The sequence below is a fragment of the Apus apus genome, chromosome 18, assembly GCF_020740795.1.
Source record: "Apus apus isolate bApuApu2 chromosome 18, bApuApu2.pri.cur, whole genome shotgun sequence".
Classification (NCBI taxonomy): domain Eukaryota; kingdom Metazoa; phylum Chordata; class Aves; order Apodiformes; family Apodidae; genus Apus; species Apus apus.
In genome coordinates, this window is record NC_067299.1 from 5903329 (window position 1) to 5929205 (window position 25877).

The 25877-nt window shown below is 56.6% G+C and overlaps 1 protein-coding gene across 2 annotated transcripts; it reads left to right on the forward strand.

Moving 5' to 3' along the window:
- Positions 1-2715: 2715 nt before the first annotated feature.
- Positions 2716-25283, forward strand: CUEDC1 (CUE domain containing 1). 2 transcript variants are annotated; one of them, XM_051635309.1, is made up of 11 exons: positions 2716-2826; positions 14585-15047; positions 15595-15719; positions 16555-16681; positions 18088-18271; positions 18857-18940; positions 19838-19927; positions 20597-20690; positions 20870-20928; positions 21549-21618; positions 21875-25283. In XM_051635309.1, the coding sequence occupies exons 2-10, from the start codon at positions 14757-14759 to the stop codon at positions 21614-21616; spliced, it is 1122 nt and encodes a 373-aa protein (XP_051491269.1). In that variant the 5' UTR covers positions 2716-2826; positions 14585-14756; the 3' UTR covers positions 21617-21618; positions 21875-25283. The 2 variants fall into 2 exon arrangements, with proteins under 2 accessions (XP_051491269.1, XP_051491268.1); XM_051635308.1 differs by having other exon boundaries at positions 2718-2826; positions 21549-21649.
- Positions 25284-25877: the final 594 nt, after the last annotated feature.

Sequence of the window (25877 nt, forward strand, 5' to 3'; positions counted from 1 at the left end):
GAAACAAGTATGTAATGCGTTTGCATTTGTCCACGAGAGGTTTAAAGAAAAACAACAAAACCCCAATAAGCTGTTTTAGCTGCAGCAATCCCAGGTTACATAAAGGGGCTGGGGTTGCTGGGGATTAGTTGGTGGCATTACTGGTGGTGATAAGCCCTCCAAGTTCTGCTCTCTCTTCCCTCACTTTTATTTTTGAAACAGTCGCTCTGAGCCATACTTTCTAAACTGCCGGGGGTTAATTTTTGAGGCTCTCTGGGTCAGGTTCTCACCAAAGAAAGAAGAAAAATTTGGACTTAGAGAACACTCGGGTTTTTAAAAGCATCCAGTTCTCTGATACTTATTTTCAAGCTCAGGGTCCCTTGTGTGGGAGCTGAGTTGTTGAGAAGTGAAGTACAGCTTTTCACTGCTGGGTCCTTCTGAAAACTGCCCTTCTCTATTGGTGGCTGAGTTTATCCATCTCAAAAATAGATTTAACAGTATTTTCAAAAGCCAGCTATTAAAAGCACTTCAAGTTTTTAAATGCCTTTGAGGTCTGTCCCAGTGCTTAAGTGGAACTTTTTAGAATAAACAGCAAGTGTAAAAATAAATCTCTTCCTCTCTTAATTGTCAGCCAGAATAAAACTTAAAACTCGATCCCCTTCTACCTATTTGTGTAATGCAACATGTTTATGCTCCTTATCTTTGGATCATTCTCTCACAGCTTCCAGAGCAGCAACTGAAGGATGACAGAGGAACTACGTGCTAATTTTTATGTCAAAAATAGCTTTCACCTTTAAATGCTCAAGGCTCAGTGACTGTTTTCTAATTACAAAAAGAATGCCTGAGCTTCTCTTGTGAATCCATTTTACAGCTGTGTGCAGATTTGACTGTCAGCCCCTGGTTAAAATTCAGTACTGAGGTCCTGACCTAGAAACAAACCTTTTTTGGTATTGGTTTGGAAAAAGTATTTAAGTGCTAAGAGAAACTGAGCCAGGCTGGCCAGCTAGTTCCCTCCTCACTGGCTGGTGAGAGCATTCAATCTTAAATGAATTTGTTTGCACACTGCATCTCCCTGAAGCCCAAGTCAGACTGATAGGAAAGCTGGGCTTATGAATTTTTTAAAAAGAATACATTTATTTATTTATTTTTGTTTTGTTATTGAAGTTTCTGGGCTGATTTGAACCACTTTTAAAAGCCCTGAGTTTTTCTTGAAGGAAGCATAAACACCTTTTTGAAAACCAGACATTTTTAAATTTCCAAGTGGGCACCTGACCTGCCTGTGTCAGTACAGACCTCTGCTTTCCCTGCAAAGCCTTTCCAGTTGCTACCTCCAAAGTCAACTCATTCAGTAAAAAAAACAGACATCCAAGGGGCATTTTCAGAGTGTATGTCACCTTTTGTTGTTCAGAGAAGGCAGAAATACTCCACCTTTTCACCAGCTGTCGAGACAAAACCATTTGTGTTGTGTGTTTTCTATGCAGGGTTTGTTTTTCAGGGAATCACCAGTGTAGCTGGAACTGGCTGAATTAAATTCACTACTTGAATTCTTTTTAGTTGTGTATTTTTATTGCCGTTTGGTTTTACTTCCCAGCGTCATTCCCAGCCCATATCCAAGGACAGTAAAGAAATCTGGTAAAATCACCTGTTTCTCCTGAAACAAGCCTGGCTGAGGAAAAGAGATGGCAAGTCAACAGAGCTCACTGCAAGGTGAGAGAGAGGCTGATCTGCCCTTGACTTTGGGAAAGCACGTGTGGCCCCTGGAAGAGCGAAGCTTTGCCTCTCATCTTTTCCTTCTGACTGATGTCTGTGTTCCCTGTCAAAGCCTTACAGATTTTTCACTCGGGCTAAGGATCACTTAGCTGCCAGACACGGATGACCTGAGCCTTGGACCACCCCAAACGTTGTGCTCGGGGCCCAGCACCACAGACACGCTTCTGAGCTGGCCGCGCTGGGTGCTGCGGGAGATGGCTGTGGTTGCCCAGCGGAGCTCGGAGGGAAGGGGAAACCGTGACCTGCTGCTGCTTCTCACCGTCTCGCCCTGCTCTCTGCGAAACGGGAAGTGTTTGCCCTGTGTAAATTGGCTCCTGTCATTTGTAAGAGGAGATGGCTTCCCATCCTGAGCCGCCCTGGGACGGCTGCTTCGCTCCGCGGTGCAGCGATGCCCTGGTTACAACAACGTCTGTCCTGTCCAGCCCTTGGGGCACGAGTGGTGCGTCCTCCTCCTTCCTCCAGGTGTGCTCGGGGGCTGTTGGTCCGAAATCCAGGAGTCTGGGATGTTCCTGAGGTGTGGAGAAGAGGGAAAAGCCGCCCCGGGAGAGCAGCTCGGCTCGGGATGCTGCTCTGCATCCCGGCCCCCCGGGCAGGCCGTGGCCGGCGCTGCCCGACCCCGCGGCCACAGCCGGGGGAGCTGGGGGGTCCTCGGCATCCCCGGCATCTCGCCACGGGCTGTCTCGCCCCCGGGGCCGGGCGGAGCCGGGGGGCAGGGCGGCTCAGGCCTCCGCGGGGGCAGAGGGGACCGGGCAGGTACCGACCCCTGGACCGCTCCGGCCGCGCCGACACATCCCGACCCCGGGTGGGCGGGGAGCGCTGCCACCCAATTCCCGAGCGATCCCCCCCCCCTCCCGGCTCCCGCTGCATTTCGGCCCGGCCGCCGCTAGGCCCCGCTCCCGCCGCCCCCCGGCCCGGCCCCGGCCCCGGCCCCGGCCCCGCCGCGCCGCCCCCAGCTGCCGGCCCCGGCCCCGGCCCCGCCCGCCCGCCACGTACGTCTCCCGTCCCGGCTCCTTTCCATGGTTCCCGGCGTGACTGGTGCCTCCTGCCACCGCCCCCGCAGCGCGGCGCCGACCGCCGGTAAGGGGAGGGCGGGCCGGGGCTCTTTGTGCGCCGGGCCGGGCCGGGCTGCGGCGGGGCGGGCGGGCGGGCGGGGGTTCCCGGCCTGCGCGGGGCCGAGGCCCGGAGCCCGGCGGGCCCGGGGCCGGGCTCGGGGCTGTGAGGCGGCGGGGAGCAGCCTTCCCCACCCTCGGCTCCCTCCCGCCCCAGCTCGGCCTCCACCGGGGCCCGGTGCGGCCTGGAGCCCTTCGGCCGTGCCTGCGGCCCCGCCGCCGGGCACCGGGAGAGTGTGGCGGGGAGCGGGGGGCTTGACCCCATCCCTGCCCGTGAGCAGAGCCCGGCCCTGGGGCAGGAGGGGCTGGGGCAGCCCCCGGAGCATCGCTGCTCCCCCAGTGTGACCCCTCCGGAGCGCGGGGTTGGGGTTCGGTGGCTTCCAGCTGCAGGATCCATCCCTTTCCTGCGAGGTTGCTCGGGGCTTGGCTGCGGACCTTGCCTGGGTGCTGTGCGGTGGCTGCCGGTGGAGATGGAGGGCACATGGGGCTGCTCCTTGGGCGTTCCTGGACAAGGCTGGAGTTGCCACCGATGGGCAGACTGCGATGGAGAAGGGCTTGGGAGCTGCCTCGCCCCTGGAAGTCAGCGCTTAAAGCAGCTCCCTCCTGTACTGCCCGTCTCGCCGGGCGGGTTGGAAAGGCTCCTTTTTATTATTATTTTTTTAAAACAAGCAGCCAAGTCGCACCTCCTCCTCACACCTCCTGCTGCTGCCACCGAAAACAACCGTGGGGGACGGTGTGGTAAGGATATCCACACGGGAAAGCCACCGTCCTGGGCTGACCCTGGGGCTGGTGGGGCTGCCCGTGACCAGGGAAGCTGTGGCTCCTCCTCACCTCCTCCTCCTTCATCTCTAAGAACACAGGCTGAAGGGGCATCTGCTCCGCTGCGAAGCTTTTTGTGATTTGCAAGGTTTTCCCGTGGAAGTGCCTGGCTGGAGCCTGTCACCAGGGCAGTGAGACCCCAGGGGAGCCGTGTGCCTCTGGGAGGGGAGGTGGCTGGTGCTGGCAGCGGGGCTGGGGGAGACCCTTCAGCAGTCCTCGGGGCAGAGGGGACCCAGTCTGACTGTGCCTTTCTCATTGCTCCTGTCATTCCACACCCTGTTCCTATGGCCTTCCCTGCCACATTGTCCGACCACCCCTGGAGCACCCATGTCCACCATGGTGAGAACGTGCCGGGTGCTGGCACAGCCTGACACCCTGGGCTTCTGCAGCCCCTTCCTGGTGCTGGAGCCTCCAGTTGCTGAAAGTTTTTCCTTCAAATACAGCTCAGAGGTCCCCATCATTTTCCCACCCTCAGAGTTACCAGGGAAGTTTTGACTTTTCCAGCATTTTACTTAAAAAGAGCTTTCAAATTAAAAAAAAACAAACACCTAACAAACCAGCCTTTAACCCGTGCACCAGCACCTGACTTTTTCTCATGGAGGGCTTCACGGGATCTGCTGTGGTGGTGGTGTGGGTGCTGTGATCCCCCTCCACCCCGGGATGATAAGAGTGGGAGCAAGGAGGGCTTCCCAACATGATAACGAGTGCTTGGTGCTTATCTGCCTGCACAAACACCCTCTGTGGGGGCAAAGATAACGGGGGATGCTGGCATTCAGAGGGGGATGGCTGGAGAGGAGCTGGAGGGTCATTTGTACCCGGTGTCTGTGCCATGAGGGTAAAATCCCAGGCTGGGACCTGTATGGAGGGGGATGCTGCTGTAACCCTCAGGGTGTGCCCACCGGCTGGCACTGTGGGGTGCTTGTGGTCAGAGCTGGGAGGGTTTTTGGCAGCGTGAGTTTATGAGGATTGATTGCAAACTGCAAAATCAGAAAAATGCTGGAAATCATACCACGGAGCCCCTCGTGGGTGTGGGAGGCAGTGGTGGGTCCCTCTCTGGTGGCTCAGCTGGGGCAGTGTCGCTGTGGTCAGGGTGTGGAGGGATGTTGGCTGGAGCCTCGTCCCTGCTGGGTGGTGCTGGGCATGCAGCAGCCATTCAGGGACTAGGTTTTCCCAGGTTTTTGGCTGGTTTCCCTGGAGTCAGTGTGGGAGCGGAGCGGGCAGGGCGGTGGGCAAGGCGAGCCAGGGTAGGGAGCCTCGCCGGGGAGACAGTCTGTGAATGGAAGAGGGAAGTTGGAAGGGGAAAGAAACCCAGCTCAGCTGAAAGGAAAGCCGGCTGAAAATAAGTGGAAGGGAGAACAGGGGGAACATCTGGGTCGGCTCTTGCAGCGCTTCCGCCGGGCGCGCGGCGGCTGCCACCCCCGGGCAACGCTGGCTGGGACTTGGCTTCTCTGCTGGCATCACGTCCCTGCTGCTGCTCTGGTGGTGGGAAACCACAGGTGTCCCACTGGTGTAAGCCACTGACCAGCCTCTTTCCCTGCCCAGGGGGCTCCCCACGTCTGCCCGGGTGTTGGTGGTGCCGAGGGGGCCAGGCTGCCGTGTCCCCGTCCGCGGTGCCCTTGTCCCGCCCCGCCGGCCGCCTTTGATGCGGGTGAGTGGCAGCTCCATTGTAGCCCCTTTGTGCTTCCCTCGGTTCTTGGGGTCCACAGAAAACCTGCCATGGAAACCAAAGCCAGCCGCTGCCCCAGGAAACCCGCAGGCGCAATTAGGAAATGCAAATATAAATGCTAATTCCTGAAATACCTTCCAAGGCCTGGAAGGTTGTCTCTGGGCCACCGATGTCCCCAGGGCTACTGGTGTCCCCAGCTGTGGGGTTGGGGAAGGTGTTGGGGCAGAGCTGGGCGGGCAGCAGGAGCCAGAGTGAGCTACTTTTTGGGTGCCTCAGGCTCTTCCCGGCTGCTCAGCGGCGGGAGGAACGGGGCATCTCAGCCCGTGCTGAGTGGTGACTCATAGGTGACAATATGACATTGATATTTTTTTCCATCCTCTTGGTTGCCCAGCGACAAACAAACAAACAAGTGTCTTAAAATCCAGACTAAGTGCCTTGCAGGAACTGTCCCCTCCTGCCACGGTCGTGCGTGTCTGTGTCCCTGGCACTAGTGGTTGGTTCTGTTTGTGTCTTCTGGGGTTTGTTCTGGGGAGAAAACTGCCTGTCTCAGATCCTCTGCAGCCACGGTGTGTGGGGAAGGCAGACTGCTGGCTCACCAGTGAGGACCATCCTTGCCAAAGCACACCAAAAATAGATGGAAGAGGAGATAAAGTCCATCCACAAATAACTCCAGGAAGCACAAAAGCTTCAGGTCTTCATTTCTAGATGGCATTTAGGAGCAATGGATGCTCTGGCCCTTCCTCAAGTCCCCAGAGGAGCACGGGAGGTTCTGGAGTGGGGATAATGGGGCTGAAGCAGATGGAGGGGAGAGTGGGAGGTTAAGGAAGGATGCTGAGCTGAGCAATTCCCCTCCCCAGGAGGAAGCAATAACTTTTTCTTTTCCCATCTGCTGGAGGAGCTGTAGCTAGGAGCTGGGGAGATGAGGCTGGCATGTGGAGGGCAACGTCCACAGCAATAATCCATGTGGGGAAAGGCAGATCCTTTATGTGCCATCTGAGCCCAAGCTGGGGCTCCATCACTTAAACCTGAGCATTCCTGATGGCTTTTATTTTTCCAGGCTGCAGCCCCTGGGTCCTTTCCTTTCGGCTGCACAAGTGCTGCACGATGTGTGTCCCCATTAGCAGTACTTTTTCCCAGCCCCAGCCTGCTTTTATTGCTGGGAAATGAGCTCTGACTCCTGGAAGTGGTATTTCTTCCTTCTGCCTGACAGCTTGTCGATCCTTGCCCTCAATCTCTTCCCTGGGGAAGGTGCACACAGCCAGGCACCAAGCAAGGAGCCTTGTGCTGTACTTGCCGAGGAAGGCAGAGCTTGAGAGGGGGGAAAATAGGCAGATCATCTCCAGAAAATGGAACGTGGCACAGTGCTAGGTGGGTTACAGGGACAGCTGGGCTTGAAGCTGATTTTAGGATTTGATTCGGTTATAGAGTCAATCATAACTGGGTTTTTAATTTGCTACTGCATGACCTGGCAGTGGTTGAACCCACATGGGTGCAAGTCTTGCAGCAGCTGGGAGCTCTGGGAGGCACTGTGGGCTGCACCAGCACTCTCCTCTGCTGGGCACAGCCCTGCTGTCACCTCCAGGTGCCATCTGCAAGGGGACAGGGAGACAGGGGGACCCGGAGTCTAGGCACAGCTCGTGGGCATCATCCTGCCGGTGCTCCCCCTCGAGCCCTCGCAGAGCCAGTGGGGAATGGTGGCTGGAGCATTGGCTGATGGAGATGGATTGCATGGGAGCAGGTGCTAGGGCAGCAGTGGGAATGGAGAATGGCCTTTGGGGAGGATTCCCAGGCTCCTGGAGCCTAGATTATTGCTTATAAAATCTTTGTGGCTTTGAACCACGGCTGGCAATGGCTACGGTCAGCCTGGGGTAAAGCAACTGGGACGGTGATGGGGATAGATGTACAGAATGTACAGGAATTAATTATGCAAACTTAAAAATAACAAAACAAAAGTGAAACAGGATTTTTAAGAAGAACATGACCTAGTTTGGTGGCCAAGAACAGCAAGTGGCTGGTGGGTGATGGGGGCAGTGGGCAGGGCTGCTGCTCAGGGGCTCGGGGTTTTCATCGCCACCAAGAATCGGGGCTGTGCTGGCACGGGAGCAGAGTGCTGAGCTTGAGAGGAGACTGAGAGCTTACCTGAGCATTGGCCTGGCTTCAAATCCTGGTTAGCATCCTGTATAATTTCCATAGAAACCCATGATGTGCTGTGATGGAGCAGAAGGAAAGGAGCAAACTCAATACTTCGGCTTTCGGGGGCTTTTCTCTTCCCCCTTGTGCTGGGGATGGAGGAGCCTGTTCTTGAGGCTGGCTGGAAATGCTTCAGCAGGAGGGCCCTGACGTGTTGGTGTTAATTAAATATCTGTCCCTGGCGAGGGATAGTGTTTCAAGCATGTTCTCCTCTGTTGAGCAATGTCACCCGGCGCCAGGGAGGACAAAAGACCAGGGCAATTACAGTGTGACTCTGTGTCCCAGGACAAGGAGGCTATGGCAGCACCCAGAGTGTCGTTTCGGGGCTTTTGCAGCTCAGCTCGGGTGCTGAGGGGTGGGCAGCTGGTGGGCTTCACCCTGCACGTGGCCTGGGAACCCAGGGGCTTTCCTCCTCCTGGGCTGTGGTCAGTGCCCTGAGGGAAGGAGTTGCCGGCAGCCCGAGCAACCATCACCTTTAAATCTTTGTACCAGCCCCTCATGGCCAGGGGCCTGTCCTGGTAAATAATTCACTGTGACCTCAGTGAGAGTTTTACTCGACTAATTTTGTTTCCATAGAAACTCGAGCGGTCTCGCTTCACCACGGAGCCTCGGGCGAATCAATATGATGTGGGTTTTTTTTTTCCCTTTGCATGCTGAGTGATGGCCCTTAAACCCTGAGAGAGGAGAGCAGCAGCCCAGGTGCTGGTGGCTGGGTGGCACCGGGTGCTGCCTTCACCTGCACTGGCCCTGCCCTGTGCTACCCAGCATCCTGGGATGACCAGAGCTGGATCCAGCAGGGAAGCGCTGCAGGGCTAGGGCAGCGTCAGCCCAGTTTTATCCCAGTCCATTCCAGTCAATTCCCAGTATGTTCCTGCTATGCAGAGCTGGAGGGAAAGGGGCTGCCTCTGCTCAGGCTCCTTCTCTGTTTTTTTCCCCTCCGGTGCTTTAATTTCTTTGACCCTTGACATAAAATGGCAAATTAGCATTTGTGAATCAGCCACCCTAATTAGCCAGGGAGCTGGGCTGGCCCTGCCCCCAGCCTGGGCTCACTTTCCCCTGTTGGGTGTTTGCTGACCAGATCTAACCCAGAATTGCCCAGAGGTGGCTCCTCTACTCACCCTGACCTGGGTCCAGCCCCGGGACAGCCACACACCTTTGTCTCTGCAGGAATTTTTCTTTCTTTTTATTCTCCTTCCCCATGGCTTCCTGGTGCTTTTGTGCCAAGTTGGGAGCATGAAGGGAGAAGAAAGGATAAGTGGTTGTAGAAGGCTTTGTGTGACATATGGCACCAGGGCTTTGCATGGCAGCTGTGGCTGGCACCAGGGGGGATGTCAGTGGGCACGGGGTGCCCAGGCTTCCCTCCTGCCTGGAGGTGGGTGGGTAAACTGAGGCAGGAGGCACTGGCTTCTTGCAGCCGTCTCAGGCAAGCTCCAAGCTGATTTTTCATCTAGCACACGTGTGTTTTGATGTCGGCAGTGAATGTGGGAGCAGGAGAGGTTCAGCCACCTCACAGAATAGTCTTATATCAGTCTCTGCTCTGGGCAACCTCTTGCATCTAAATTATTACACACTGATACAAGATAGAGTTGAACAGAGATGCAGTTAAACCATACAAAGGATGTAGGGTTACTTTAATCACTCACACTTACTTGACCTATTTTTTTTTTTTTCTTTTTCCTTTTTAATCCCTTCCTGGAAACCTGATTTCATGTTTGAATTCCCTCAACTATTTTAGGAATGTCGTCCTACCAAGATCAAATTACCTTCAGTGAAACCAGTGCACGGCAGCCTTGCAAGGCAGGCGACTTTTTGATTAAGATCTAGTGCTACCTCATTAATATAGGCTTAGTTTGGGGGGTGGGGGGAGGACACTAATTCGGGCATGGCAAATGTGTGAAAGCTGGGGACTAGTGTGGCAGTGCCAAAGGGCAGGGGGTGGCTCTGCCCTCCTTGGCACAGAGGGCTGGGGACACCCCAGCATGGCAGTGCTGGGACCCCTGGGGCTGGGCAGCCCCCCTGCAGATCCGGCAGCAGCAGCGGGAAGGTGGGTGCTTGGGGTGCAGCTCCAGGGGGGGCAAGGAGTCCAAGTGGGGTCCTCCGAGTCTTGTCTGGGTGTGGATGATTTAGGAGCTGGCTGGTGCTGCGGAGGGAGGGCATCTGGTCAGCTATCAGGGGCCTGGGTAAATCTGTGGCATGGTGAGCGATGGGTGTCCCAGGCCAGCAGCAGCCCCCCCTCTGCTCTGTTGTGGCTGTGGTGCAGGTCCAGCCATGGGGTCCCCAGTAAATGCCTCAGGGCAGAACACTTGAGCAGGAATGCTGGTGATGCTGGGTGTCAGGACTGCATTCACTCCCTGGCTCGCTCTGCTCCCCTCTCAGCTGCTCTTCTGGCCTGGAATGCTGCTTCCGGAGCCGGGAGGGGAATTTCATTTTGCAGAGAGGTACGTGCTGCGCAGGCTCTCAAACAGGGCTTGCTTCTGCTCTCCTCCCTGATTGCTTTTTGCTTGGAAAAGGCCTTAAATCCGGCCGTTTTAATACGGCTGGTAGAACAAGTATTAAAGAGGATCCTCAGGTGCTGATTTGTTTCTAAGAAGAAGGATTTGCTCACAAGCAGGTTTCCCAGGGAGGTGTGCGTGCACATCCCCCGAGGCAGACAGAAAGGGCATTTTGGAGAAGACTCCTAAGGCTCGATCCTGCACACCCTCAGGGTGTGCTGTGCCTTTCAGTTTGCTGGTAGACACGACTGTAATTTTTGTTCCCATTTATTTACTTTTCATCCCGATGTCAATCCTGTTACAGTCACACCTGCAGCCACCAAACAGCTGTGTTCCTGGACTCCCTGTTCCTGTGCAGAGCAATCCCTTCACAGGGGCCTGGCTGCGGGCAGAGCTCAACAGATCTGCTCTGGCCAAAGCTGCTATTTCTGGCTTAATGTCTCCAGTTTTGAGACTTCCTCCAAGTCTTCCCTCCAGAAGCTGGGGCAGCCCTTGTCTCTAGATAATCCCGTGCATGGAAATACCTTCTGCTCCGCATCTCCCAGCTACAAACGCAGCGTGGCAAGAGCTGGGGAAAAAGGGCCGGGCTGCCTGGGCGGTGTTTGAGCAATCCCATCTGCTCTCTGAGCTGCAGCAGACACTGGGGAAGGGAATATTCGCGTTTGCACTTGGTGCCAAAGCTCTTCCCTGAGCTGTGAGCAATGAGTCCTTGTGCTTTTACAGCTGTTGGCTCCTCCGGTTGGGCTGCCTTCCTCGCAGAGCTGAGCAACTGTTGTTTCCAGCGTGACGTTACCAGCTCGACCAAGCCCTGGGATGATCGAGCTGCTCGTCTGTGCCATTCCCAGATGGCTGCTGGCAGCCTCCTCCAGGCCTTGCACCATGTTTGCTTCTGGCTGGAGCTGACCCGAAGCACCCACAGCCTCTCAGGCCATCCCTTGATGGGAAAAGTTAATTTCTGTGAGGTATCAAGTGCTCCACTCCCAGGGCAGGGGGGAAAACAAGCTTTGGGTGGCAGGATGCTGGCTGGCACGGGAGGACCTGCTCTGCCAGGTTGTGGGTTTCTCGGAGGCTGCTGAGATCTTGTTCTTGGCTCTGGATCTGAATTGTGCAAGTTGTTTTTGGCTTGGGCAGGGTGCAGCCATGGGCTTGCAGGGGTGAGCCTCGCCCCAGAGGTCAGCTTTTGTTTGTTCATATTTTATGTTTTTTAAGTGGTGAGCTAATGGTGGGAGCTGGACCCAAAGGTGTGGCAGTGCCTGAGTGTGGCGTGCGGTGAAGATGCAGCCATGGATGGGTGTGGGAGAGCAGAGATCATCCCGTGCCACCCTGGCTGGCTGATGAGGGCAACACTTGCCTGGGCGTTCTGTGTGCCAGCCCTGCCCTGGAGAGCAGAGCTGGTGTGGAAGCAACAACGTGGCAGCCTTCCCTGCAGGTTTGGTGCTGTTCCCCAGCCCAGTGTCGAGATGTCACCTGGTGCAGGTCAGCACTGGGACAGCCACGGCTGCGGGGTGTGGAGGTGGCTCAGCCAGGAGCTGCTGCTGTGTCCCTGTGGTGAGCCAGGACCAGGCACTGCTCCTGCCCTGCAGCTGCCTGCCCTGCCAGGACAGGAGGTTTTGTCCCTCCAGGGTCCTTGCTGTCACCTTGCTGCTCCCCACCACCCACAGGACTGGGGACATTTGCACCCAGAGCTTGCAGAGCCTTTAAGCTCCTCCTGGGATGGGCGCGACAGAAGGGGAAAGGATTATGCCCGTGCCTGGGCTGAATGAATAACAGCATTCAGGGCCCTTCCTGCGTGCTAGCAGAGCAGGAGCTGTTTCAAGGCAGGAAGAAAATCGATCAGGCAACAGCTACACGAGTCATCACAGCCTCATTCTGCAGAGTGGGGGGGCCATGAGGCCAGGAGAAGCCCAGCCAAGGCCCTGCACACACCCAGGCTGGGAGTCAGACACCAGCTTTCTGCTTTCCTTTTTGGGAAATCCAAAGGATTTTGCTTTTCCTGGCATCTTCCCAACCCCTCACTGTCATCACAGAAATAAGGACCAGGAATGTGCTGAGCCCCTTCCCCATGCAGGGGGTCGTGTTGCCCTCCCCACTGCGCCTGATGCTCATGTGGATGAGCAGGAATTGGGGAAGATCCTGCAAATACAACAACTGCTTTATCTTTCAAATTACCTCCTGCCCCTGTCGTGACTTGCTTCACTCTTGAGTTTTAACTCATGCCAATGTAGTGGTTTGCATTTCTCCAGATTAGCAGCAAGACTTGAAAAAATGGGTTTAAAAGCCTGCATTTGTGGTGCTTCACCACCAGCAGCTCTGCCTGCAGCTGTGTTTGCCAGAACAGCCCCAGTCTGTGCTGGGGGCACTGGCTGCATCCTGGTTTTGCCAAATGTTCCCTTCACAGCAGCCTCCTGCAATCCCCACAGCTTCTGGCTCTATCTGAGGGATGGGAAGATCGCATTGGTGCAATCCCTTGGTGTCGTTTGAAGCCAGATAGAAATATTTTGTCCCCATCCCTAATTTAGTTCATCTTCTGACCAGAAGCTTTGAGTCGCGTTGCTGCGCTCGGCCACGTCCAGCACGGGCTGCCATTTCAAGGAGCTGTCCCAGACTCTCACGTGGAGTTGACTCATGCCTTCCCCAGCACAGAATTGTTTGCAGCAAGAGTTGGGCCCTTCCCAGCAGAGCAGATGGCAGGGGGACTGCCATCACAGGGGACTGCCACCCCAGGGGGATTACCAGCGCCTGGCACAGCCGTGGCCTTTGTGGTTACAGGGAAGGCCATAAATAATCACTCAAAGGTCAAACCTTGGGAGGCAGAGACCCCCAAATACAGGTGCCTCTCGTTACTGCCAGAGATCTCAGGGTTTTAAATGGATCTGGGGGTTTCCAAGCACATTTCCTGATTCTGGGGGCTGATTGAACTGTTTGAAGTGTATGGGCTAGCGTGGCATTGTGGAACAGAAGCTCTCACCTTCACATTTGCTTCATGTCTGCGTTTGCAGAGTATCCTATTTAACCTGTTTTCCCCTTGATGTCCAGGCTCTTTCCCCATCCTTTTGGAGTAGCCAGAATTTCCAAGGAGCATGTGCGTGCCATGAACGTGTTACAACTCAATTTAATATATGGCTGAACCAGCCACGCAATATTGCAATTAAAGTGTAGCACTAGAGGTGTGAAGAATGGCAGCTTTTTGCTATCAATGAGTCACGACAGCAGAGGAGGAACCGAGAAGCAGGAATTTATTAATTGACTCCAGCAGTTTTATTTGTCCTCAGTGAATAGAGCCGGGCAGGGCTGTCGGAATTGTTCCTGCTCTGCTAGCACAAGGCTGCTCTGTGCCTGGCTCCTGGTGAGCAGGAGCTGATCCTGGGGATGGAGGTGGTCTCTCTGTTAAATGCTTTTTGTTAGTGAGCGTGGAGCCAACTGGGGGTGCCCGGTGCTGTTTGGGAATGGCCTCTTGAGCCTGGTAGTGAAACTCCTGCTGCATTTCCATGGGTCCTGTCCTGCAGAGCACAATGCTTTGGGGAAGGTGGGATCCCTGCAGGGCCATCAGTGCAGACCTGGGGTCTCCAGCCACCTTGGCTGCATGGAGAGGCCTGTTTGCAGCACAGCCACCCTGTATCCAACGGGAGCACCAGCTGGAGGACCCTGTGGCTCCACACTCAGCCCAAGGGCTGGCTGGGTGCTGGTGCCCCAGGGGGCACACTGGGTGCATCGGACTGCAAACGCATCCAGGATTAGAAAAAAGCCAGGGAGGGTGGGTGGAGCATGTCTGTGGAGCAGGAATCATCCCCCCATCCGGAATCACTGAGGCTGGGTGAGCTCTGGGGACGTGGCTGTCACGCACGGCCTCGCTACGGGCAGGGGAGAGCCCGGGTGACCTTCAGAGGTGACTGCTCTGCTTAATGGCTTTGAATCTGATTATACCCCATTTCACTGAGAAACGTGCTCGACACATTCTCCTGAATTAAATACCATTTTAGGGACAGTTATCTTGAACTCTGCCTGCCGCTTAGGACAAAGCCTTTGAAAATGATATTATGGATAAGAAGTGTTCCTGAGGTAATTCTGTTTTAACAGTGGAGTTAATCCAGAACTGAATTTGGCGCTGCATTTCCAAATGAGAAGCAGTAGCTGTATAATCTGTTTATGGTTTTAAAGTGAATGTTAATCTTGGATTTGGTGGCTTTTCCCAAGGGTCGATTTGTCGTTCTCCAGAGCATTTTAGCCCCTTGCTCTGAAACTCTCTGAGCCGACTCCTTTTTTTTGTGGGTTTTTTTTTTTTTTTTTACTTTAAAGAGAGATTTTACTGTGTTTATAAATACATGTCAAACCTGGAGATGTTAAATCTGGGGAAGCCCTCAGCGCTGGCAGTAATGCTCCTTTTCTCTACCTCCCATTTAGCTGGTGCAGCACCTGGCACGGCACATCCGTCCTCCGGCATGGGACGGTCCCACCAGGATGTGGTTGGATGTGTCCAGTTGAATTGTTTCCCACTGAGGTGGGGACGTCACGGGGTGCTTTGTCCCATGGGTGACTTTCTCCCCTTCTCCCCTCGGCAGGTGGGAGGATGCTGCAGCACACCGGAGGCTGAGGCGGTGCCGCTGGCCGCGGGGAGCGGGACCCCGTCTCCCACCCATGCTCCCTGCCGGCTGCCGGGGCTGTGCCCCGTGAGGAGCAGGGGTGGGTGCCCGTCTCGCCGGGGCCAGGGCCTCCCCTGCCGTGCCCCCCGCCATGACGAGCCTCTTCCGCCGGAGCAGCAGCAACGGCAGCTCCCGCGGCGGCTCCTCCGCCCAGGAGCTCAACAACAGCCGCCCCGCCAGGCAGGTCCGCCGGCTGGAGTTCAATCAGGCCATGGAGGACTTCAAGACCATGTTCCCCAGCATGGACTACGACATCATTGAGTGCGTCTTGAGGGCCAACAACGGCGCCGTGGACGCCACCATCGACCAGCTCCTGCAGATGAACCTGGACAGCAGCGGCTGCGACGACAGCTCGGACTCGGAGGACAGTATCCCCCCTGAGGTAACCCCCAGTGGTCCTTGGCACGTGGCTGTGGGTCCCCTGCCTGCACTCCTGGACGCCACATGGTTCATCACCAGCAGGAAGCTCAGTCTCATCCTTCCTCATTTCTGCCTGGGCATGGTGCTGCTCAGCAGCTGTGGGTGGGCAGGGGTCTGAGTGCGCGATTCGGCTGAGCTGGAGCGTCCAGCCTGGCTGGTCTGTCTTGGACAGTGCTCGAGGCTCAAGCTAAAGTGTTCTACTCCCTCCTTCCCACCCTGAGACCCAACAGAGACCCTGCTGCTGCTGCTGTCAGGAGGTTCCTGAGGGCTGTGTGCACCCAGGGACAGACTCACTCACCCACCCACCCGAAATGTGGTGTCTTGAGAGTGACACCTCCAAACCCCACCAAACCCTGCTCTGGTGCAGGGTCACCAGTGCAGGAGGTTGCTTCCATCCTCCTCACCACCTTGTTCAGTCTATCCCATTCCTACTTTGCTGCCACGCAGGATCCCAGCCTGGCAGGGGATGCTCCCCTGACTCACTCTCACCCCATCCTCTCGCCCTGCAGATATTGGAGCGGACCCTGGAGCCAGACAGCTCGGATGAGGAGCCCCCTCCTGTCTATTCCCCTCCTGCCTACGAGAGCCAGGTGTTGGGCAGCCGCCCGCCCCGTGCGCCCACCCCTCCACCCCGGTGAGCCCCCCGTGCCCGCTGCTCCTGGTGCCCGCCCGGGAGGTCTCCCTGTGTCTCAGCTGGCCCTGGCAAGGGGCATCTGGCGTCAGTTCGTTAGGGCTGGGTGAGATGAAGCCAAGGGAGATGAACGAAGCTCACAGCTGGCTAAAAAATCCCCGCGAGGCCCGAAAAGTGAACAGCTGAGGGGCCTGGAAAAGCTGCTTCTGGCAGCGCGTGGAATGGCAAAAATCAGCTAGTGGGGGCGGGGAGCGCTCGCCCGACTCAGAAACACCAGGTGCTGGGCAGGCACGGCCCTGCGTGTCAGGGCTCTCAGCACCCGAGACCTTGGGTTGGTTTGGCTCGTTGCTGCCAGGCTGCCCAGCCCGGGGGCTCTCCTGCCCCAGAGGTCTCTGGCCCTGTGGGGTTCAGGCTCCCCCCAGCAGCACCACCTTGGCCATGGTCTCAGGGCACATGGGAGGGCAAGTGGCTGTGGCTGCCCCTGTGCCACCCCTCTCGGGCAAAGCTGTGCCACCTGGATGTGACATCTGTGAGACCTCCTTTGGCTTTGTAAGCATCATCCTGCCATGCCAGGGCTGCCATGGGGCTGTTTTCTGGGAGTCTGAGTAAATCAGGGAGGATGAGCAAAATCCAGCCTGTGCAGTGAGGGGCAAGGCTTGGGAAGCGGTTTCCAAAGATTCCATCCGGCCAGGAAGGCCTTGTGCTCTCGGAGCCTGCTCTAACATGGGTCTGGGAGGTGTGCTGTGGTTTCTGGGATCCCAGGACTGCTGGTGGAGCTGTGGCAGATGTCAGGGGGGGTTCTCCCACGCCAAAGGTGTTCTCTGTGTTTGCCCTGCAGGACGGACATGCCGGGGCCCGGCAGTACCCCGGCGTCAGGGCGCTACAGGAACTGGAACCCACCACTTCTGGGCAACCTCCCCGAGGATTTCCTCCGCATCCTGCCCCAGCAGACGGCCGGCACACAGGTGAGGCCTGCTGCCCCTTCCAGCACCACAGCTCCACCACGTGCTATGCAGCACCAAACTTTGTCCTTGGCCACCCTGAGCTTGCAGTGTTGGCTCTCTGAAAGCTCCTGGGTACCAGGCACGGGCTAAACCAAAAGTCTTGGAGCACTTCTCGCTGTTCAAGCAATCAAGGTGTGAAAGAGGAAACTTCCAGTGAAGCTCTGACATTTTTTCCTGCTGTTAGCCCAGCCAGTTATTGCCAGAAATACTGCTTGTGCCTAATATTTTTAATTACTTGAAAATCTGACCTGCTACCCTGGTGAAAAGCAGCAGGGGAGTGGCACTGCCAGGATGCTCAGGGCTGGTGCAGGGGAACTTGGGTGGAAGCTCTAATGTGAACCAGAGGATTTGCCCCTGGGACACTAGAGACCCATGTGCTTTGGGGTAGTTTCAGAGCCAGAAAGCTTGCAGTTGTGGTTGTCTCTCTGTGCACAGTGGAGCAGGCAGCAGCATCCCATGGGGAATGAGCAGCCCCAGCACAGACCATGCTGGGCATCCAGCTTGGTTCCAGGCTTGCCACATCCTCGGGGTGTCCCTTGGCTAACACAGGAACCAGCCCAGAAATGCTGGCATGGCAGGGGGCTGGGGGCTGTGGGTACCCTGCCATCCTGTGCATCCTCTCCTCCTCCCTTTTGGGCTCCAAAGGCAGCCTGCCACGTTTTCATAAATGATTGCCCTGCAAGTTGAGCTTCACGGGCTATATTACCTTTCTGGGAATAGGAACGTGCCAGTTGGTTTGGGCTCAGGGGGAGGAGAGGAGCAGCTGCCCTTTTCTTTCCCGGGTAATTGTGTGCTTTTGCTTTTTATGGCTCTCAGCGAGCAGCTACAAATCAGATGGATGTTGCAGGCAAGGATGAGGCTGAGGCTGCCCAGGGCAGCTCTCCTGCTCCCCAGGTGCTGCCACGCCAGGAGCCGGGGAAGCTCGCGGAGCCTCGTGCAGGGACGTTTGTCAGCAGGGAAACTGCTGCCTCTGTTTTTTAGAGAGGGCTTGAAGTTTAAAATCTTGGCAAGTCTGCGCTCTGCAAAGGAGGTTTTCCAGAGGCAGCGGTTTCTCCCTGACTCCAGATTGAGGGGTCCCCATTCCTGCTGTCCCCTCCTGCCTCTGCCCCGTCCCCTTACTGCTGGGCAGAGGCGGTGTTGCCCTGTCCCCTTGTTCCCCTCTGTGCAGCCCAGCTAGGGGAGACACGGTGCCCTGGGCTGTTGGGCACTGGGTGTTAGAGGGGGGGATCTCCCTGAGGGGGAGCAGCAGCCGATGGCCCCCAAGGCTGGGGTGTAACAGAGGAGCAGAATGCTGAGCTCAGGGAGCCCTGTGCACACACCAGCACTGAGCCCACCAACCCACCTGTGTTGTGTTTCCCCATGCCCAGGGCTCCCACGGCTGCCAGCAGCCCGTGCCACGGGGGCTCACCCCACGGAGCCAGGGCTCCCTGGAGCAGGAGCGGCGGTGGAAGCAGTACCTGGAGGACGAGCGGATCGCACTCTTCCTGCAGAACGAAGAGTTCATGAAGGAGCTCCAGAGGAACCGGGATTTCCTCCTTGCCCTGGAGAGAGGTGAGAAGAGCCTTCAGAAACCTTTGCCTCCCCGTTTGGGTGTGTCCCCCCGTGACACTGGCTGCCAGCAGCATTGCCCTGCCTGTGGCATCGTGGCTTGTGCCGAAGTGGAGCCAGCGCAGGATGTGGCCGGGCTGGTGGCAGGTGGTGTGACTCTCTGGAACCGGGTGGTGGGCTGTTCAGGTGCCTATCTCCTGCCCCTGCCCACCTCTCTGTCTCTGGCAAAGCCCAGCAAAATCCGTAGCAAAGAGCCTCTGAATGCTCTCCAGGCCCCATGCCCAGGGGAGTCTCCCTCTGAGGTCTTGCTGGTGGTTTGCAGGGTCCTCACCACAGAGCTCCCCCCCCGCTGGAAAACCCCCAGTGTGCTCATTGCGTGCTTGTGGTTCCCGTGCTGTGGGGAGAGGAGTGCACCCACCTGCTGCTGCAGGCTCCCACCAGCGGGCTTGTGGTCGGGGAGCTGAAGGCAAGCCCAAGCTCCCTGCCTTTGCCACCAGCCTGTCCCTCTGCAGCTGGGGGGGGAGGCCCTGGGGGGAGCAGAGCCATGTACACTGCCTTGGGGATCTGATTGAGCTTTTTGTTTTTCAGATCGGTTGAAATACGAATCAAAAAAATCCAAGTCAACCAGTGTTGCTGTCAGCAATGACTTTGGTTTCTCCTCTGTAATATCAGGTAACTGTCCAGGTGGAGGGGAGGAGTGGGATGCCCTGCAGCTCCTGTGTTCCCTTCGGAGTCCAGGGTGGCTCTGGGGGAGGAAACTGGCTGATCCCTCCCTGAGAGAGGGAGGGGAGCTGGTGGGTGATTGGGATGGGTGCTGCTGCCCTCCCTTTGTGGAGATGCTCCTGGGCCCTGCCTGCTTCCATCCTTGTGGGTGGGAGCTGGGAGACAAAGCTCTCCCTTGTCTTGGCTGGAGTGCAGGATTGTGCCTGGGAGGCATAATGACTGTTCCTGGGTAATCCCGATTAACCTCGGTGAGCGGAGCAGCTGCCCCTGCTCAGAATTAGAGCTGGTGTCTGTCCATGGCCCCGCGCGGGGGCAGGCGGGAGGTGGCAGCTGGGTGCCCCGTGCTGCCAGGGCACCCTGGGGAAGGGGCACAGCCCAGGCAGGCACGAGGACATGGCTTTGGGGTCTCCGGCCTGCCTGACCTGAACTTCTACTCCTGGTCTGGTGGCTCTGGCATTCTGGCCACCGAGCACAGCATGGACACGATCAAATACCCAGAGTGCAGTCAGTGCATTTTGGGGCTGCTCTCCCAAATTCTCCCTCTCTGGGGCAGCACAGAGAGAAGCCTCCCACTCGTGCTGGTGGTGGGACTGGGTCACTGCTCCTCCCACGTCTGCTCACAGGTGCTGTCTCTGCACCCACAGTCTTGGAGTTTTCTCCACAGAGGGTCCCCATCCAAAGCCGGCCCCGCTCGGTGCCAGTGCCCTAATCCCACCTACTCTTGCTCAGCTCTGCTCGTGGCAGAGCTGCATTTCACTAGCCTTGGAATTGGGTCATGGAAGTGATTTGTCTCGAGCCTCCCCTGGCCGCGCAGGCGCTCCCGCTGACCAGATGTTTGCCTTCCAGGTGATGTAGCTCCCCCTGCAACCAGCGAGGCCGGCGGTGCCGTGTCTGACGATGCCTTATTCAGAGACAAACTGAAACACATGGGAAAATGTGAGTGGGGTTTGCAAGGCCCGGCGCTGGCAGCGGGAAGAGCCGGCAGTGCTGCCTGGTGCCCCCCCGAGTGCTGCCCCCCTTCCCTTCTCACACAGTGTGGGCTGCTTCATGCGTGTCCTCCAGCACTTCTGCTGGGGGGTTTATGGTCACCTCTGCACCTCTGGGATGCAGCTCGAGTTGAGGATGCAGGTGGTGTTGGGGAAGAGAGGAATTTCAGAGCAGGTTTTGTGTCAATCCTAGAAAAGTGAGTGGAGGGTTTGTGGTAACTCTCCCTTTTGTTTTTTTTAGCCCTTCCTCTCTCAGCAAGTCAGCTCACTTCTTCCGCTGCAAAACAGACCAAGGGCTTTGGGCAGCTGGAGTTGGGCTGCAGACAGCTGAGATGCTGGGGAGATGGGGGTCAGTCAGGGGTAGGGAAGGCCAGGAAAATCCCAGTGGAAGGGTAAAAATCTCAGTACCCCCCGCCAGGAACCAGCATATCCCTGTTGGGTGCAGGACCTGGCTCCCTGAGCCTGGCAGCATGGCATGGCCCTGGCATTCTCAGGCAAAGCTAGGTATTTCTGTGGGGTGCAGGTGGCTCTCACACTGCTAGCCCTGGCTGTCTCCTCCCCACCACCCATGGCAGCTTTGGGTTTGGGGTGAGACCCTCACCCAGCTGCTTCCTTCCAGCCACGCGCAAGAAACTGTTTGAACTCGCCAGAGCCTTCTCTGAGAAGACAAAGATGAGGAAATCGAAAAGAAAACACTTGTTGAAGCACCAGGTGTATCCTAAAAGGGACTGGGGAGGTGTGGGAGGTGCACCCCTAGATGCTGCCCAAGGCCACAGTCTGGCTGGAGCCTCCTGGCTGCTTCTCATGGCTGGGATGAGGGCTGGGAAGGGTGATTGTGGTGCTGTGGCCACGTCCTGGCCCCACAACTGGTTTTCCTTAGCCAAGGGCTCAGGATGGGGACGGCAGCTTCCACAGCAAATCTTCTCGACGACGTTGAAGGACATTCGTGCGGTAAGAAACACCGAGCTGTGCCGTGCCATGCCATGCTGTGCCATGCTCAGTGCAGCTAGCTGAGGTCCTGCAGTGCCCAGCCACATCCTGCCCCACAACATTGCCCTGCTGGAGATGGCTCCCATCAGGGCATGGCCACCAATGCAACAGGCTTGGCCCTGCTCCTGGGTGGCTCTCCTGTGAGCGTGTGCCTGCTGGGGTGATGGGGGACAGGATCTCATCTTTTGGGGAGCCTTGTGGCTCACAACCAGACTGTGCAGCCCTGTGGGATGTGTAGCCCACGGTCAGGGCGCAGTCCTGGCAAATCTGTCACCAGCCAGGTTTGTACAGAGGTGCGTCTTAGCAAGTGGAGTGGATTGTGAGGTACAACCGCATGGTAGACGTTTCCTCCCTGGGCCAAAACCTCCTTTCAGCGTTGTCAGGCATGTTTTGGCATAGTCCCCATGTCCCAGTCCCTGGGGATTGCCTGTCTGGGTGAGGAAATCCCTGTCCGAGGGCAGGGACTGGGCATCCTCCCCACTGGGGCAGCCCCCTGGGGCTGGCACCATGGCACGGTGGCTGTTGTCCTGGCGTGGAAGAGGCTGCAGCCCTTGCCAGCCCCTGCTTCCTCTGCCTTTCAGATGAAGATTTCCAAGCACGGAGGCATCAGCTCCAGGAGGAGGAGGAGACATTGAAGGAAGGGCAGTAATGGTGAGAAGCACCCAGGGACACGCACTTCTTGGTGAGCCTGTGGATGGCCCCATCTGTCCTGGCTGGAGGAGGGGGCTGGGTGCTCTGGGTTGGGTCCAGAGCATGTCTGGGTGGGGACAAGCCCCATCAGCAGCTACAAGTGCCATGGTCCATAACAGCCCCGGGTACCACGAGGGACCAGTGCTGGTGCTGGTCACGGTGTAGCTGGGGCTGAGCACACGCCCTTCTCCTTCCCTCCCCTTCTCCTCCCCTCCAGGTCCCAGCACTGGGGTTTATTGCTGGCACGGAACGTGCACAAGGCTTCATAAGAAGATGGCTGAAAAAGGAAAAAAAGCAAACACCCAACAAACAGCCCAGTGTTTTGGCTGTTCCCCCTCTGCTGCTGTACTCTTCTGAAGTACAAGTACTGAAGTGAGGCACAATGTTTTCTTACCAGTGGTTTGAAAACAACTTCTATCCAGTGAAGCAGCCAAAAAGGAAGAAAAAAAGAAAAAAAAAAAAAAAAAGAGAGAGAGAGAGAAGAAAAAGAGGAAAAAAAAAAAAAAAGCAAGCAGCTGATGTGAGCTGTGGAGGAGGAGCCCGTGGAGCTCAGACTTGGGAGGAGCAGCGTCCTGCCTGCTCTCTTGGTCCGAGCGGCCTCGCAGAAGGAATGAAAATCAGTGGTACTGAGGAGGATGGATTCACCCGTGGGATCTCCTGAACATATCTCTAGTGATCTGATGTAACGTTGCTCTGCGCACACAGGAACACACCAAACACGTCAGAAAGAGAACCTAACAGCCGTTGTCTGCTACTGCTAGGAGTAATGAGCAGAGATTCAGATCAGGTAATAGTCAAATAATATAAATTGTTTATAAAAGGAAAGGCCTTCTTTTCCTAGGCGTTTCACTTTGAATTAAACCTTTGCCTTTGGCATTGCTAAAACTGCCTTCAGGTCCGGAGGCTCTGTGGGCCGTGTTGTGGCTCACGGGGCTGGTGCCACCGTCCTGGGGCAGCACCAAGGGCTGGATTTCGCATCCGTTTAACCCTCAGTGCCGAAGCCGGACACGTCCCGCCGGGCTCAGCGTGCTGCTGGTGCTCCCAGTGCTGGACAGGGCGCTCAGTAGCTCCGGGGAGGCCCCCGCTCTGGGTAAGATGCCAAGCCCAAGCCTGGGGGGGCTGCAGATGAGGCCGGTCGAGGTGTTTTCGGCACGGAGAGATTGCACAAGGGCTTGTGAGCACTGCCGGGTTCGGTGTGGGGCCGGGGCTGGCCCCGTGGCAGGAGCAGAGCAGCTTTCCTCACACCCTCCCAGGGGCTTGTTTCACCTGGGGGGGAGGGCTGGGGGGCTGGCAGGCAGCCCTGGAACCATTGCAGCTTTCAGAGATGTTGTCAGGCTAAAAATAATTACGTTAACAAATTTCTTCCCTGTGTAAGTAACGAGTGACGAGCATAAAGTCAGAAATCGCTCCCGCCAGCGTTTTCGTCTCCTTTATCGGCGTGATCTGCTGGCTGCTAAATGCAGGAGGTGGCTCCAGACGTGCCTGTTCCACTTTCTGGCTCCTGTGAGCCAGCACAAATGTTGCAGGATGGAGCTGCGAAGGCGGCAGACGCAGGAGCCCCAGCCATCCAACACACACGCAACTGTTTTCCCTGCCTCTCCGCGGGGTTTGGTAACAAAAGCCCACGCTGCAGGCACCGCCTCCTGACAGGCTCCTTTTCAAACCCCCCTAGAGCTCACATGCCTTTGAAGTGGACGCCAAGATTTCTGTCCCTGCCGGGTGCAGCCCGTGCACCTGTTGAGCGCTGCTGCTGCCGCCCCCGCAGCCATGGCAGGGACCAGTGGGTTTTGTCCCCTTCCCTGGTCCCTCACCACTCGTGGTGCTGCTTCAAGGGCTTTGGGGCTGGGCAGGGTCCTGTCAGCACGTCTGAAGTGCTCCTGGCAGTGCCAGGGTGCCGAGGGCAGGGTTCATCATCAGGCTGGAAGTGGCCTTGGGACCCAGCGAGGTTGGGTTCCAAAAATCAAAGCAGCATCAGCCTGGTGCCAGCGAGCTGATCCCAGCTTTGGTGCCTGCTCCTTTCAAAGGAAGGGGAGAAGAGCATTCCATGAGTCATGGCAGCCTGGCCCATGGGTTAGAGCCATCCCAAGTCATGCTGGCTTTGATGAGCAGGGGCTTCAGGCCCTCCAGCTCCCTGCTGCATGCCTGGCTGCCGGGGGTGCCGGAGAGACCCGGCACACCACTCTGGGCTGGGTAAGGTGGGTGTCTGTAGCAGAGTGTGTCCCCTCCTGGCTCGAGGTGCAAGCATGGCAGCAGGAGCAAGGGGCTAAGTGTGAAGCTGGGGTTGGGAACAGAAGGTCCTTTAGTCCCTGAGTGGGATTTTTATCCCCAGTCTGAGAGTGGTAGAGAAAGGAGGGGCTCTGGGGTCTGTAGGAGGCTGCCGTCACTCCCTCCCAACCCAAAGCAGCTCTTTGCATATTTGGAAGAAAGTCAAGCCTGGAACTAGATCAGCCTGTCAAAGTTCCAGTGCCTCTTAGCTACCGAGGGCTTAACTTTCAGCGAAGTTTCCATGAAGGCAGGAAGCACCCACGGGCAGTCGGGCAGGAGCTCAGGCTCTTGCGGGAAGGAAATTCCGCTTCTCCCAGGCGAGGAGGTGGTTGGTTACTGGTCTGGCATGTGGGGAGGAGAGGCAGCCGAGCACTCCCCCCCTGGGTGCTTGCAGCATGCCTGCCGTGCTGCCCAGCCCTCCCAGGGTTTGCTGTGCTCCCTGTGGGGAGCTGAGGGAGGATCCCAGTGAGCTGCCTTTGGCATCTGGTGCTGGGCCAGCCACCCTTCCCATCACGGCACCGGTCAGTCCTGCCGGAGCCAGTGGTGAGCGTTGCTGGTTCTGCACGTTAGTTGACACGCTGGGTAACCCAGCCAGGGTTTGCTGGGGCAGGGCAGCCACAGGCTGCAGCTGCCTTGGGTTTTCTTTTAGGCTGAGCCTGTCCCTGAGGTGTCCTGCTCCTTGTGATGCCACCTGGGAGCTGAGGAGCTGGCATAGGGCAGGGAGAGGAAGGAAGGAAGGAAGGGCAGTTCTTGGGCCACAGGGAGGGGACAGCTGTCACCATGCCACCTCCACACACAGCAGGTGCCAACCCCCTGGCCTGGCTTTCTCTGCCTACAGTGCCAGCAAAAAGGCTCTGTGTTGGGTGGGTTTGGCACCACGGACCAACCAGGAAGGGTTCTGTGCCAAAAGGGGCTCCACGCTGGTGAGCACAGGGTGGGCAGCGCGCAGGGGGCTTGGGGGTGGCTTTGCTAACACAGTCTTAACAACTTGCCCTTAAACATCCCGGGCCAGGCAAAAGCCTCTCTGAATGATGTCACTCTGTAGCCATTGAAAAATAACTTGGAGGCACAAAGCATCATTTTAAAGGAGGATGAGGAGTGATTATTTTTGTCCTTTAAAAAAATAATAGTAGGAAGGCCCCTAAAACTGGCTTGAAAGCCCAAATGCATTTCTTACATAAAAATGTACAATTCTCAGTGACATTTGTATCACTTCTCTACAAAATGATTTAAAAAGAAGAAAACAAAACAATCTGTGACTTTGTGAGTGTTGCTATTTTAGAATTTATTTCCATAAGTGATTTTTTTTCTTAAAGATGTTTAATAGTCATTCATATAATAAAGTCCTGTTGTACTCTTAACACTCGGGTCTATTTTGCTTTTTGCTGCCATTTCTCTCAAGGGAGAAAAGGAAAGAAATTGGGGTGGGGAGGGAAACGTTCCCTTCATGCTCACTGCAGCTGTGCCCCTCATGGCTGCAGGTGCCCAAGTGCCAGTCTGGCTCGTTGCCTCCCTGCTCCTGATGGTGCTGTATTTGCATCTTATGATTTCGTAGAATCCTAGAATGGTTTGGGTTGGAAGGACCTTAAAGATCATCTAGTTCTAACCCCCCCTGCATGGGCAGGGATACCTCCCACCAGCCCAGGTTGCTCCAAGCCCCATCCAACCTGCCCTTCAACACTGCCAGGGATGGGGCAGCCACAGCTTCTCTGGGCAGCCTGTTCCAATGTCTCACCACCCTCACACTAAAGAATTTCTTCCTCATGTCTCACCTAAATCTCCACTCTTCTAGAAAGTGAGTGCTGTGGGAGACTCGTCGTTGGTGAGTTCCTGTCTCCATCCAGGAGAATTTCTGCTTCCAGCAGCAGAATGTTTGGTTCAGGAGCAGGTCCCCGCAGGTGCTTGTTGTGGGAGAGTGTGAGAAGAGCACCAGGAGCCAGCAGCCAGTGAGCCCA

Coding starts and splice junctions, on each gene's coding strand:
- CUEDC1 (XM_051635309.1), top strand. CDS start 14,757: ATGACGAGCCTCTTCCGCCGGAGCAGCAGCAACGGCAGCTCCCGCGGC. Junction 18,272..18,856: donor CCTCCTTGCCCTGGAGAGAG/GTGAGAAGAGCC, acceptor TTTGTTTTTCAG/ATCGGTTGAAATACGAATCA. Junction 19,928..20,596: donor ACTGAAACACATGGGAAAAT/GTGAGTGGGGTT, acceptor GCTTCCTTCCAG/CCACGCGCAAGAAACTGTTT.